At 42.2% G+C, this 13,268-nt stretch overlaps 1 protein-coding gene across 2 annotated transcripts in view; it reads right to left on the minus strand.

Moving 5' to 3' along the window:
• gabbr1a (gamma-aminobutyric acid (GABA) B receptor, 1a) overlaps nt 1–13,268 on the minus strand; it is a 132,993-nt gene that overhangs the window by 56,459 nt on the left and 63,266 nt on the right. For both annotated transcript variants that reach the window (XM_085472344.1, XM_085472345.1), the window contains 4 exons: nt 4,014–4,184; nt 3,301–3,402; nt 2,945–3,010; nt 2,576–2,767 (listed from right to left, as the gene is read on the minus strand). In XM_085472344.1, coding sequence (XP_085328470.1) covers nt 2,576–2,767; nt 2,945–3,010; nt 3,301–3,402; nt 4,014–4,184 — 531 coding nt within the window. The remainder of the gene's footprint in view (nt 1–2,575; nt 2,768–2,944; nt 3,011–3,300; nt 3,403–4,013; nt 4,185–13,268) is intronic.

Consider the following 13,268-nt stretch of genomic DNA (forward strand, 5'->3'; position numbering starts at 1 on the left):
CAGATGAGTGCAGCTGCTGTTTTCACTTCCAATATTTCTTCTAATCTTTCCCGTTTTTCCTCAGGAAGCTTCGCCTTTTCCCGGGCCACCTCTTAATGACTTTCCTGGTTGACTCACAGCAGCATTACAGGAAAATGACATTACGTCACACTAAGTCCTGGCCATAGACCAACTTCAGTTAACATTGCTTAAACACCATGCCCAGGATTTTTGGACATTAAGTCACGCTGGTTGTGTTCAAATTGTGTTGACAGGTGTGAACTATATTTAAACAGAGGAAGTGCCTTTAAAGAGCACTAAGTGCATCTCCAGGTAAAGATTTCAGGTGTGGTTCGATTTGATTATATTATGCATACACTGTTAATTCAAGGAAAGAGACAGACTCCAATTAGTAGAACAGAGCACAAACCGACTGATATCAGTACCACTTGTTTGGTCCTTTTCATTTTTTTAAAAGTCTTTTTCTCCATTGAGTTTTATTGACACAGTGATGGAGGGAAGGAACGGCTCCCTTTTAACAGGAAGAGACCTCCAGGCTCAGCGAGGAGCAGCCATCTGCTGCGACTGGTGGTGGTGGGGTGACGGGAAGAGAAGAGAGAAAAGAGGAGCATACAGAGACCACAAACAACTAGCAGCTCTTTTAGGCTGTTTTCTATATATATTTTTTATAAAAATGAGACGTTAACAGCATTTCAAAATTATAAAATGCAATGCTGTAGTCCAGCAGAGGGAACATTTAGGCCAGCAAGAACAACTGTGGTGATATAGTTGTAATGATGGCATTTGTGACCCAGCGATTTCCAGTAGAGTCAGTTTGGAAATACTTTGGGAACAGGGCAACCTTAAACTGTGACCAATGAACAGAGAAGTGGGCAACGCGTCATGCACTGCGAGTTTCTGATGATTGTTTGTCACAATGGCAAAAAGACTTTCATTATTGCGTGCCGTTCAAAGCAGAACTTGTTGGGGCTTTGACTGCCCATTTATCTCGCACCATGTAGGTATGTGGACCTCACTCACAAATGTAAAGTCAGGTGAAAGATGTGGTTATGTGCAAACTGGGGACGTCACAAAATGATATGAAGGTATTGAACTGAGGAAAAAAAGAAGGAAAAATGAATGTGCCTGGACTTTTTTAGGGCGCTTCACATCAGGCGCACATCTGTACTGTACACGTGAGTTAACCCTCCCACATGCGCTGTTTGCCGTGGCCGTGTACACTTACATCATTATCCCCACTTTAATACACAGTCTGCAACAAATCCTCCAGCTACAGCTCCTCCAGCTAACTTTAAGATGAAATATTACTTGATGTTAGCGGTGGTTTTGTTTTAGAGCCCAGACAAAAAGAACATTCTGCACACCCGTCTGTCTTAAAACCTCAGCTGTCGTGCCAGGAAGCAGATGCGAGTGTCGAGATCTGTCTGCACGCACAGATTTCCGAGGAGACGGGCGTGGCATGAGTGAAGTGACGCTCCCTCGTGTTATGTTTTCAACAGTTCTACATTCCCCGATTTTTGGTACAGCTGGTTTTGACACCTGGTGCGTACTGCACCCATCTGATCTGGACCACGTCTCGCAAAGGAGCAGAGCATCCTGAATCTGCCTTATGAGTGTAGGAAAGGAAAAGAGATTAAAAATAAAAATCTTTCCTTTTCTATTACATTTTTATGCAGGTTTGCCAACTCTCACAGTTCTGGCACTTTTGACTTCACTCTTGCACTCTCTCACGCTGCCCAAACAAACATGCCAAATAATATTAAGCCTCAAAGCGCCCTTCCAGCTTCCAGCTGTTTGACTTCATTAAATACCTGCACGTTTCCAAAGCATCGGAGTTGTGCAGATTTACACACATTTGTGCGCACGGCACAACAGCGCTAACTTCATTAAATATTCATAACTATGAATTAGGCCTTTTCCCAACACAGACAGGATTTGTGAGGACCTTACGCTTAATCACAATCTACTTTTCTGGAACTCATGCAGGTGAGTTGTCACACAGTTAGAGTTAAGGTTTTACAATTCAATAATCTGTTACAGCAACTGCACCAAGGTCATGTCCCGAACTCCATCAGAGCTGTCGGGAGCCGTCTCCTGACAGCTGTTACTATCTATAGCTGAATCGCTGCTATATCTGGCATTTGCCACAAACCACAAAGCTGGAAAATTGGCTGGAAATTTATCAAGTTTCAATACTTTAAATATGAATATTGAAACATTTCAAAGAAGTTGGTGGCAGCCAAGAAGTATAAATCTGTGTTTTTGCTAATCAACAAAAGCACAGGCGAGGCTGATGGGAATGTCATCAGTTTGTAGACATGAACCAAAGCATTGTATGTGTTACCGGATCCCCAAAGTGCTGGACAAAGAACAGGTGAGCTCTATTTAATGTCATTATAAGCTCATTAAACACCATCGTTCAATCAAATTGCCTTAATTACTTTGAATTGCGATGTTTTCTCTGTAATCCAGTTACCAACACTCATTATTTGTCGATCAAGCTACACATGTTTTCCCTGATTAATACAACTAATCTCTTTAATGCATTAAATAGAGGAGCGATTTGCATTCCCACCATGTTGGAGACTCCACGGACAGTTTCAGGATTCAGCATGACGATCTCAGTGGTCACGTGACCCTCCACGGCCTCAGTCATGTTCTCGACTGTGCAGTTGATGGCCGGGTCTTTGATCTTAAACCAGTTGTCTGCGTACCAGCCTATCAGGAACCACACATGCTTCTTCCCGTAGAGCTTCTCCTTGAACACCTGCAGCACAGAAGGATGAAGAGAAAGATAAATTATTCCCAGTTGAGCGTGTTGTATCGCTGCCAAACAAGGATGTTCATTCAGACATTCAAAGAGCCCATTACAGAGCTCAATTTCTTCTAATAGCCAGTCAGGTTGGGCGTTCTGGGATCAATTGAGCAGGGAAAAGGTACCAACCTCACAAAACACCTTCCGTGCTTCGGTCTCATAAAAGAGCCCCACGATGATCCGAGCATCCTGGCGCTGCATCAAATCATAACAAAACATTGCTTAGTTACATCAGCAGCAACAATAGAACTTCAGTAGTGCAGTCTGATGTGGCAGCACAATGTGCCAAAGTCTTGCCGCTTCACAGGATGGCACATGCTGCTGTTCGGGAGCTGCTAATTAGCATGGCGCATTAATTTCCTCTATCAAATCGCCTCTATGCTAATGGCATCGTGTGCAGCTGTGAGCCAGAGGAGAAAGGAGAGGGGGAGAGGAGGGGGGGAGCGAGACGACCAGCAGCTGAGGTGAATTTTTAATCAAAGCACCTTGAGGTTCTTGACAGCGACAGCCGGGTCGGTGAGGAAACTCTGGCGAACGCTGATCTCGATGCCTGCCTCCTTCACCCTCTGCTCCAGATCATCCAGAGTCTGCCACATGAAAGGGAAGGACAGACGAAGACAGACAGGGAGGGGGGAGGAAGAGGAGGTTAGAGAGGCGGCCGAACAGAGAGATGAAGAGAGAAGGCAGGTTGAGATTACACAGAAAGACAAAAGAAATGCAGCTAAGTCCAGAGGGGGGGAAATAAATAAATCTGAAGTGTACATGAGAAACACCAAGAGAGGGATGGAGACTGTGGGCATGTATGATAAATAACAACAAGACAGCATGGGAGAGAATAGATTTTTTGACAAAGACATGACTGGAAAGAAGAAGAATGCGAGAAGCGGGAGGAAAGGAAGAGCGAGCAGAATCATTAACCTCCACCAACCCAAGTGACGCTGGTATCGATCGCTATGGCTAGGAGAGTGTCCTGCCAGATCAATATTTCTCACAAGCAATACTCCAACAAATTACTTTAAAAAAAATCCTCCATCAATCGCCAGGAGAGATTGCTTAAAGGTGTATAGCTTGGCCTGCTCATAAACAAACATTCAGAGGCTGGCAAGCAAGCAGCCAGGCTCAGGCCATAAAGCCAGGAGTGAGCAAGCAAGAAGAGAGAGCTGAAGACAAAAGAGTGATGAAGATTAAAGGTACTGACGGAAGTGAAGACTTCAGTGGTCTGCTGAATGGTGGCGATACGAGTCCACTTCCACTTCTTGAAGAGCTGCACCCTGGTGGGGTTGTGAAGGGTGGCTGACGGGTGCGTGCGGAAGAATGTCGGGAAACGCTGGCGGTTGGACAGGGCTGGTGAGCTGGAACCATAGGAGAGCTGCGAAAACAAAAGAAGCATAAAACAGTTAATGAGGAAGGAGCGGACGCTGTAGACGTTCAGGTGTAGCACCTCCTCGCCATACTTTAAAGGCTCAGCGTTAGTATTTTGGCCTTTGTGATGCTTGTTTTTTTGAGCAGGCAACGACTACACAGGCACAAAAGAGTGCTAACAAGTTTAGGCTGCTAGTTTGGGCTGTCAGTGTAAGTCACAGACTTAATGCAGATGATAACCGAGTGATAAAAACCAGCAGGTCATGTTATTGTTCAGCTAATCCCATCAAAATGCTTCCAAAGGCACCAAGAGCACAAAAATCATTGAGAGGGCTTGTTGCAAGACAGAAAACAGAAAAGGCACTTAAAGAAATATATACTATATATATGGAAATTCTGAACATGCCAGTACGCTGTGTGAAATGTAGATAAAAATATAAATAAAATATAATAAACCCTGTACTCGCTATAGAACACAGAAAATATATCAGATTTTTAATATGATCTATGAAAGGGTATGGATAGATCCCAAAAACCATTCTGTAGATTTTTAGGGCTATAAAGTTTCGCATTTTAACGCTGGAGTCTGTACGAATTGTTGACAGCCTCAAGGGGCCATTAGACGAACTGCAGATTTTGACACGTCTGAAAGCTGGCTTTCGTTTTTCAGCCCTGGAAATTGGCGTTTGTGGAAAAAGAGAAAAAGTAATCTATTTTGAAGGTTCACCCAGTAAATAGATGTTCCTGTCCAAAGTTGTCTTTGATGGGCCGGAGAAGAAGGCCATTACAAAGAAAGAAAACCAAAAACAAATTCCCTACTCCCATTTTCTCCTTTTCTTACACACCCCCTCACTTCTTTAGGCTTTCCTATGGCTTATTAGATGTTGATGAACTCCATAATTTCATTTAAAACAAACGAACCACAAAAAACACACTAAATCACTCTTGCAGGGTTCTCCGTGCATCAAGTGCCATGAAACCAAGATTGCCGACGCCACGATTACAGACATATATTTAAAAATAATCAAATTATTCTAGTCTCAAAGCAATATGGACCTATATAATAAGAGTTCTCAGCCATAATACCTCAAAAAAGGCAGCGGGGAAAATGGTTGTTAGAAAATGTCAGTAGAAGTAGAAGAAAACCGTTCCTCTATCAATTAGTCTCACAGTGACAAGTCGAAATAAAATCCTCGACAGGCCTTCTTTAAAATGAGGAACCTGCCGTTTAGGGAGCCATTAAAGACACGAGCTGCCTCTCCTACTCTCAGCTCTCATCTCAGCCCCATTACCTATAGCTGTGAGATGTTCTCCACTGGGAGCGAGAGGGGGCTCGATGACTGATGTCAAATGTCATGTGCGATGTGGACTCCCCACAATAACAAATTCCTGTGAGGAAAGGCACGTAGACGAAGGCATCAATACGAAGGAGGAGAAACTTTACAGGAAGTGACAGCTGATCTGGGAGCGGTGGCGAAGGATCTGAAGAAAACCACGGGAGCTTTGAAGGATGACACATGCTCAGGTATAAATGTGATGGGTAACATACATACATGAGAATAAGCAACCATTGAGATGGAAGTTTAATGACAGCCACATATGTTTATTTTTTAAAGAATGAATCCCTATGAGCAGCACTTTGGCAACAGTGAGAAGGAAAAACTCCCTTTTAACAGGAAGAAACCTCTGGCAGAACCAGGCTCAGGGAGGGGCCATCTGCCGTGACCGGTTGGGGTGAGAGAATATGGTTGGCCATAAACTATACTGTCAACATGAAGCAACAAAACAGGCAATGAACTGATCGTGCCTATCACTCAAAATAATGATCCGTACTTCAACTTCCTGTTCATGGCACAAAATGCTCTTTCATTACACTGAAACTAGTTTCTCTTGTGCCAATCCCAAATAAGGAAGCAAACTTGTCCAGTGAACAGAAGAGTAAAAACCGCATCAACATTCATGTTCAGCATGAAGAATACTTCGTGTCAGTGTGATAACCTTTATTTAACCAGGAAGATCCCATTGAGATTAAAAACCTCTTTTTCAAGGGAGACCTGGCCAAGATAGGCAGCAGCAGATGTCTCACAGTTACAGAAATTACTCAAACACAGGCAGCAACAACACACATGCAACAATAAGTGAAAGAATACAAATAAAATAAAAATAAAATTCAATAAAATTCAAATAAAAAAGTCAGTTAAAATGACAATCAATCTAATTGAAACAGTTGCATGTTATGGACTTGGCCTCAAGGATTCGTAGTTTAGATTTAAAAGCACTTAATGAAATGAATTCAGTCATTTTCCCTTCCTTCTGCAGTTTGTTCCAGGCCGAGGGTGCTAAATGGACAAAAGCTCTTCTACCAAGTTCAGTTCGGGCAAATGGAACAGAAAGCAACAAGTAGCCATGCGGACGAAGAGAATACCGACCAGCATGTTTCAAACATACTGAGGTTTGTAATATTTCCTACTATAGGTTCCTTTAGCTACGAGACTTAAGTGTTGATGGTTTTTGGAGCCATACATAACCATATCTGGAGTAGATGGCGTGGCTGTATCCATAAACTGGTGAAATCGTTTGGTATAAGCTTTCAGCTACAGCTGCTGGTGTGGTCCACTTTAAGCTTGGATGAACATTGCAAGGAAAATTCAGGAGATCACCAAAGTCGTTGTAAGCCTTCCTCACTTTGTCACCCACAAATCCAATCTCACAGTATGACTGGGGAATAAATCAGGGAATAATTATGGCCGTGATGACCAATCCTCTGCAACAAGCCTTGTGTGAATAATCACTCAAAATAATGATCCATAAGTATCCTTCAATTCAGCCTCCTGTTCATCAGTGAACTTTCACATGTCTGTTAAATGGCGAGAAGTGAATGCAAAAGTCATTTGAGGCCTAGTGGTTGTTTGACGTGTTGCTGTTGAAATTGTGATTTTTTTCATGCAGTTATCACGCATCAAGGGAGATTCATTCAACCGAGGGCAGAGGGCCCCGTCTCAGAGGTTGATATCACAAAGTCTGGGCAAATAACACCAATGGGAAAAAATTCCAGACACGAATATCACTACACTTAGAAACAAAAAAAGCTCCTTATTTTATTCTCTTGTCCCTGGAGGTGTTGCAAACATAGTCTTACATTTGTGGAAACTTGCCTTAAATCTCTAGTGAAACTGACTTTAGCCCTTGATATCGACCCGGAGGCTGGCGGTCTGTGTAGAGGCACAGGCAGGACTCGGGTTACGAGACTAAAACGTAACCAGTCATATAAAATTGTCACCACTTTGGTATAACCAAACAAATTATAATGAAAAGAACTGTAAGGAAAACATCCACTTAAAGACCAGATTCAAATGCCACTCCTTCAGGTTTCTGACACTTGGCTTGTTGGTTAAAATCCAACCCTAACTATATCTGACTGGTTTGCTAGTGATCCAATGCATGCTAAATAGTAAAAAACTGTCAAAATTAGGTACAGAATTTATTTATATTATATATTATTATCATATTTATTCATACATTTGGAAATTGACTGATATTTATGTAGCTCTTCTACTCAAATCTACCTCTGTATATCTGGACCTGCAGCCAACTCAAACATGGATTGATTTGCATTGTGAGAGGAAAAACTGAGCAAAAGCTCAGCTTCTAACACTGTGACACCATTACAGAAAACACATACACATTAAAAGCTGTCAGATATATTAAATCTTCTTAACTGAACTTAAATAACCAGTAAAACCTTAAAATCCACAAGAGAAATGAATCGTTTTTCTTTGGTCAAACACAGGCCTTCTCCTGACCTTACATGGTAAATGGCCTGCATTTGTATAGCGCTTTACTTAGTCCCTAAGGACCCCAAAGCGCTTTACACTACATTCAGTCATTCACACACACATTCATACACTGGTGATGGCAGTGTGTCTGGTTTTTTTTTTTTACACCTTTTTACATCTTTAAAAAAGAAAGCTAACTGAGCGCCACTGTGGGAGTCAGCATATGATCGACGGCTGGACAGGTTACGTGTCTGTTCAGAGATTGTTGTGTTGTGTTGATCTTCTTAAACCCGTTTTTAATCATAGATTGTTGTCCATGCATGTCTGATATGAGTGCTACAGGATCTGTGCTGTTGTATGGTGGATGAAATAATGGCACAGTTGTTCCTTTACTGCTTGGAAACGTTTTTGGCCCTCAAATAACTACACATAGAGATCTTGTTGTACATTAATGAGCCCCAGTTAAGACTTTGTGAAGACTGTACCTGTCTATGAATTGACTTGTACTGCACCCCTACCCCTGAGGGTGTAGATGTAGATGAGGGACATAAAATAAAGTGGAAAGTTTGTTAATTTGGGTCAACAGAGCGTTTAATGTCATCAACTGAAACACTTAGAAAACCTGAAGTGTTTTCAGCTTGTTTTTGAAGGGGCTTCATTAGCACAGTGCCTGCAAGAGTGTAATAATTTAACTGAGGTCAAACCTAAGCTACACTCAACACTGGCAACACTCAAATAACTCTTCACCAGACATGAAAACAGTGACACGAGTGAAATGCAAAAGCTGCTGTGGCAGAAATAGACCCACGCAGCAGCACGCAGAGAGAAGCAGAGTTCCACATCGAAGCTCCCCCAGAACCACAACAATATCTCTCAATTCTCACATCGACAGCTCTCTCGTAGCCTTGTAGCAGATCATTGCCCGTCTGTGGCTTACAGTGCTTTTAGAAAGGAAGATAGGGGAACAAATGAACACTGTGCTAAAAGGAGCTGATGGAGAGACCCTCCTTGATCAGTGTCCAAAAACAGAGGTTGCGTTTGCCTCCCCAGCACTGTGATGAAGCTGTTTGACATGTGAGGAGGTTCCTGCAGGCAGAACGCATCCAGAAATATAATTGAGTGTGGCGGTTAGGTGGTTGTGCCAGTGGTGGCGTGTAGTAAAGAGAGACAGATCCCTTTGTGTGCAGGGAGAATCGACTGCTCGAGTTGAGGGATTGAGGCGGAAATGAAGAGTGGGAGAGAGCCACAGAGAAAGCTAGAGAATGAAAGGAGGAAGGAAGGAAGGAAGGAAAAAACTGGGGTTGTAATAGAGCAGCCCAGCTCCAGGCAGAGACAGACAAAGAAAGGAGAGAGGCGAAGAGTCAGAAAGTGGAAAAGAGTCTTTAACGACGAGGAAAAAAAGGGTGGCAAACTGAGAAAGCCCAGAAACGAGAAAGAGGGGCAGATGCCAACCGCTAGAACTGATTGTTCTCGATGACTAATCTCTGGATGAAACTTCAATTATGGGACAAAGCTAATAAGCAGAGCGCCGTGAGTGACAGAGAGGCAGATCAAGAGAAGAAAGAATGAGATAAACAAAATAAACTGAGTGATGAAGGCATAAAAAGCTGAAATGCTTTCAACAAAATCACAGCAGCAGAAGACAGCAACGGATCTCTCACTCTTTTAAAGATCTGGGTTGTGTTTAATACTTGTCATAAATACTGTACGTATATTATGATGCTGTATTGAGGCCAATAAATATTCTTTGTCATAGACAGCAGCGCAGCTGTCAGTCTTGTAAAGTCTCAACACTAATTAAAGATCCTTTCTGAAGTCTTTTAAAACTGCGTTTGCAGTGTTCAGCTGCACAAAGCAGAGAAATAAATGGCAGCGTTGTCAAGGATTTTATCAGCTTACAGCCCTCTCCATGCTACGCAGAACCAAAGTTCACCACAGAGACAAAGGAACATGGGACAGCATTGTCTTTTTAGCCTGTTTGTTTGGCATCTGGCTCTCATTCTCTGCAGACAAACTGCTGTAACAGAGCCTCTTTTGTTCGCTTCTGCGGTCCGCGCTGTTAATTTTGCTAATAAAACAACTGGAATGGGATTTTTTCCAGGATTGAAAAAGGAAGCCAACACAAAAAATGGCAAACATGCAGTTCGTCACATGACCACTTGAGGTTGGACCCAAAAGCAAATCAGTCTCCACAGACTCACACATTTTAAAGCCAGATTTTAGCATTTTGGCTAATACCATGTTTATAGTTTCGTAGCAAGAACCTGCATGGATGCAACACAAACACACACATATCTGCTAATTAGTGCCCAGTAACAGAATAGTAAAATATTTGAATCAAGAGCGAAACACGCCTTTCTTGTACAGGCTGCACCATAAAGCAAGTCGTAACATTAGTCAGATAATTCCATTAAAATGCTTCAAAAGGCACCAACAGCACAAAAACAGTCAAAAGGTCCAGTTCAGTGTTTCAATTAGTGGAGGTGAGGCAGAGCAGAGAGCTATCAGCTGCAGCTGCTTGTGCTGGCCCACCTGTCAAAGCTGCTATTCCCCTGCGCCTTCAAGTTTTAATACAATGGTTGAGCTATAAAATAAATTCAGTCTCTGTGTAGTTGTCACAAAGTTTAGGTCTAAGGATTCAAACTTTTTTGTACCAGGCTCTAAAAATGCAACATATTTGGCCATTTTAACATGAGAGTTTGGGAACTGACTCGTTTACAGTAAGTGACTCTACATTGACTTAATGATTTAGCCCGAGATGTTCCTGCTTAGTGTGAGCTGATTACTTAGCAGCCCCCTGTCTGCTCATGTTTACAGCCTGGTATGAGCCAATGCAATCCTTTAGAACAGTCCTATGGAGGGTGAGTCTAAATATAATCATTCATAGCTCCAAAAAAGAAATGCTGAAACTTTGAAACTGGGCTTCACAGCGCTAAATTTAGTGTTGGCTTACAGAATAACACGACTGATTTGGCTATTTAAGAATTTTCTAGATTTTACCATTTTAGCTAAACGTGTGGGATCGTTATTTGCTGTAGTTCTGTGATCAGGGAAATGTAAGGTACAGGTGTGAAGGCCAAAACATCCAACAGCATATTTGACAGATGAAGCTCTTCGATGCTGAGCAGCTCCTTTACATCTTCACACCTTGCTGTTGCTAAAACCTTTTTCCAAACTTGTGCAGGCTGGCAGTGGACACAGTTACTGTTTACAGCAGTTGCTTTAGCTAACCATCTACAAACCTCTTTCAAATATAAGCCAATTCATTATTTGCCGGAGATGCTGACACAGTGCAAAGCAAGTTGGCATGTTACTAAATATTTTTGGCATATATCAATACATTTCGGAAAAAGGTACACCATTAAAAGTACGCCAAATCAGCTCTTCAGAGTTCCTTTTTGCAAAGTGATAAAGAAATCCTTTAAATCAACGTTCACTCTAACAGGAAAGAGATTCAGGAAACTTAAATGACCAGTTCAGAAATGTTTTGTGCACAAACATGTTATTGCAGAGAACATAGGTAAAGGCTCACAGGACGTATCGCCACAGAGTCCTAAACAGCAGATAAACACGCCTCAGATTTAGGATAAAGCAGCAATCGATATCAGAGAGACGACTCTCAGAGGACACTGGATTGGTTTAAAAAAACATTAAGGGAACGCGTTGAAAACACATCAGATATTAAAAAGAAAATCAAAATCACGGATATCTATACTGGACTGGGTAATGCGTGAGGAGCGAAACGTTGCCATCTGTTTCCGAAGCATAAAATGAAAATGATCAACCTACCCAGCACCCACTGCACATTCTACATCTTACATGGATATGCCACCCTTGGCTCCCACTGACCCACCACCAAACAGGTCATGCTGAACAATGTTACAGGCAGCATAGCGTTCTCCGCAGCTTCTCCAGATCCTTTCACGTCTGTCGCGTGTGCTCAGGCTGAATTTGCTCTAATCTGTGAAAAGCACCAATGATGGATTTCAATCAATGGTGAAGACAGAGGACATCCAGCCCTCAGGCCACCCTCGTGATGTCTCTTTCTGTTTGGTCAGAGACATTCACACCAGTGTGTTCTGCTGGAGGTCTATTTGTAGCTCTGGCAGTGCTCATTCTGTTCCTCCTTACATAAAGGAGCAGATACCAGTCTTACTGATGGGTTAAGGACCTTCTATAGCCCTGCAAAGCTCTCTTCGAGTAACTGCCTTTCTCTTTAAATCTCCTTCATGCTTTTGTAACTGTGCTGGGAGACACAACAAACCTTGTGGCAATGACACACATTGAGGTGTCATCCTGGAGGAGTTGGACTACCCATGCAGCTTCTGTAGGCTCCAGGTATCACAGTAACACTGACTCTGTTTTGGCGGTTGTCTTATTGTTGCCCCTCTAGTGCACCTGTTGTTAATTTCATTAAAACCAAAGCAGCTGAAACCGATTAACAATGCCCTCTGCTGCTTAACTGACCAGATCGATATCTCACAGTTTAACTGATTTGATGTTATACTGTGTTTCTTTGATGTTTTTGATTCAGTTTTCTTTGTATAGCCCCGAGGCACGTCATACTGTAAGGTGAAAACCCTGAAACCTTTGTGAGCAGCGTATGTAGAACACAGCCTCAGACTTACAGACAACAATCACCAGGAAAATTTTCAATCTCAGTCAAGTTTGAAAGGTATAACATCGTGTACTTGTGGCTACAACACAAAACTAAAACATGACTCAAAAAGTCTTATAATCTGGGATATCGCATTAGAACATGCTTTATGTCATAAATCCAGACCTTTAGGTTCTATGACGCTGGTGTTCTCACTCCTTACATATTGCTCCAAATGGCCTTAGTTTAACTACTTATACTATTTTCACCCACTTTGCTGACACTGAAAAAACACGATGAAGCACTTTAATTACTATAAAACTTTTTACTATTATTCAAAACAGTTTTGTGTTTCTCCCGCTACTAATTATAGTGTAGGCGCCTGCTGCGTAAAATTAGGGAATAGCTTGGCTGAAATCCAACCAAACTACCCACACTTACTGCCACTGGAAAGGGAAAATGATTGGCTACATTCATAAACGACTGCAGTTTTAAAAGTCCAATAACAACTCAGTTTCATGACTGTAAAACACATAACAAGCTTCCAAAATGGAAGCACTAGTTGGATGACACCAGCACTCCTGAGGGGAAAATGGTGGAGAAAAAATCCATTTTGTAGGCAGCAAAGTAACAAAAACACAGAACGATATCCAGGAAATAAAGAAAAGGTTTTGTTTTATGGACAGAAGTCAGCAGACAGTTAGAGACAGATGGCCTC

The sequence above is a fragment of the Copadichromis virginalis genome, linkage group LG11 (genome assembly GCF_057382275.1).
Source record: "Copadichromis virginalis isolate Kocher_CV1m ecotype Utaka linkage group LG11, C_Virginalis_male_GT1.1, whole genome shotgun sequence".
NCBI lineage: Eukaryota > Metazoa > Chordata > Actinopteri > Cichliformes > Cichlidae > Copadichromis > Copadichromis virginalis.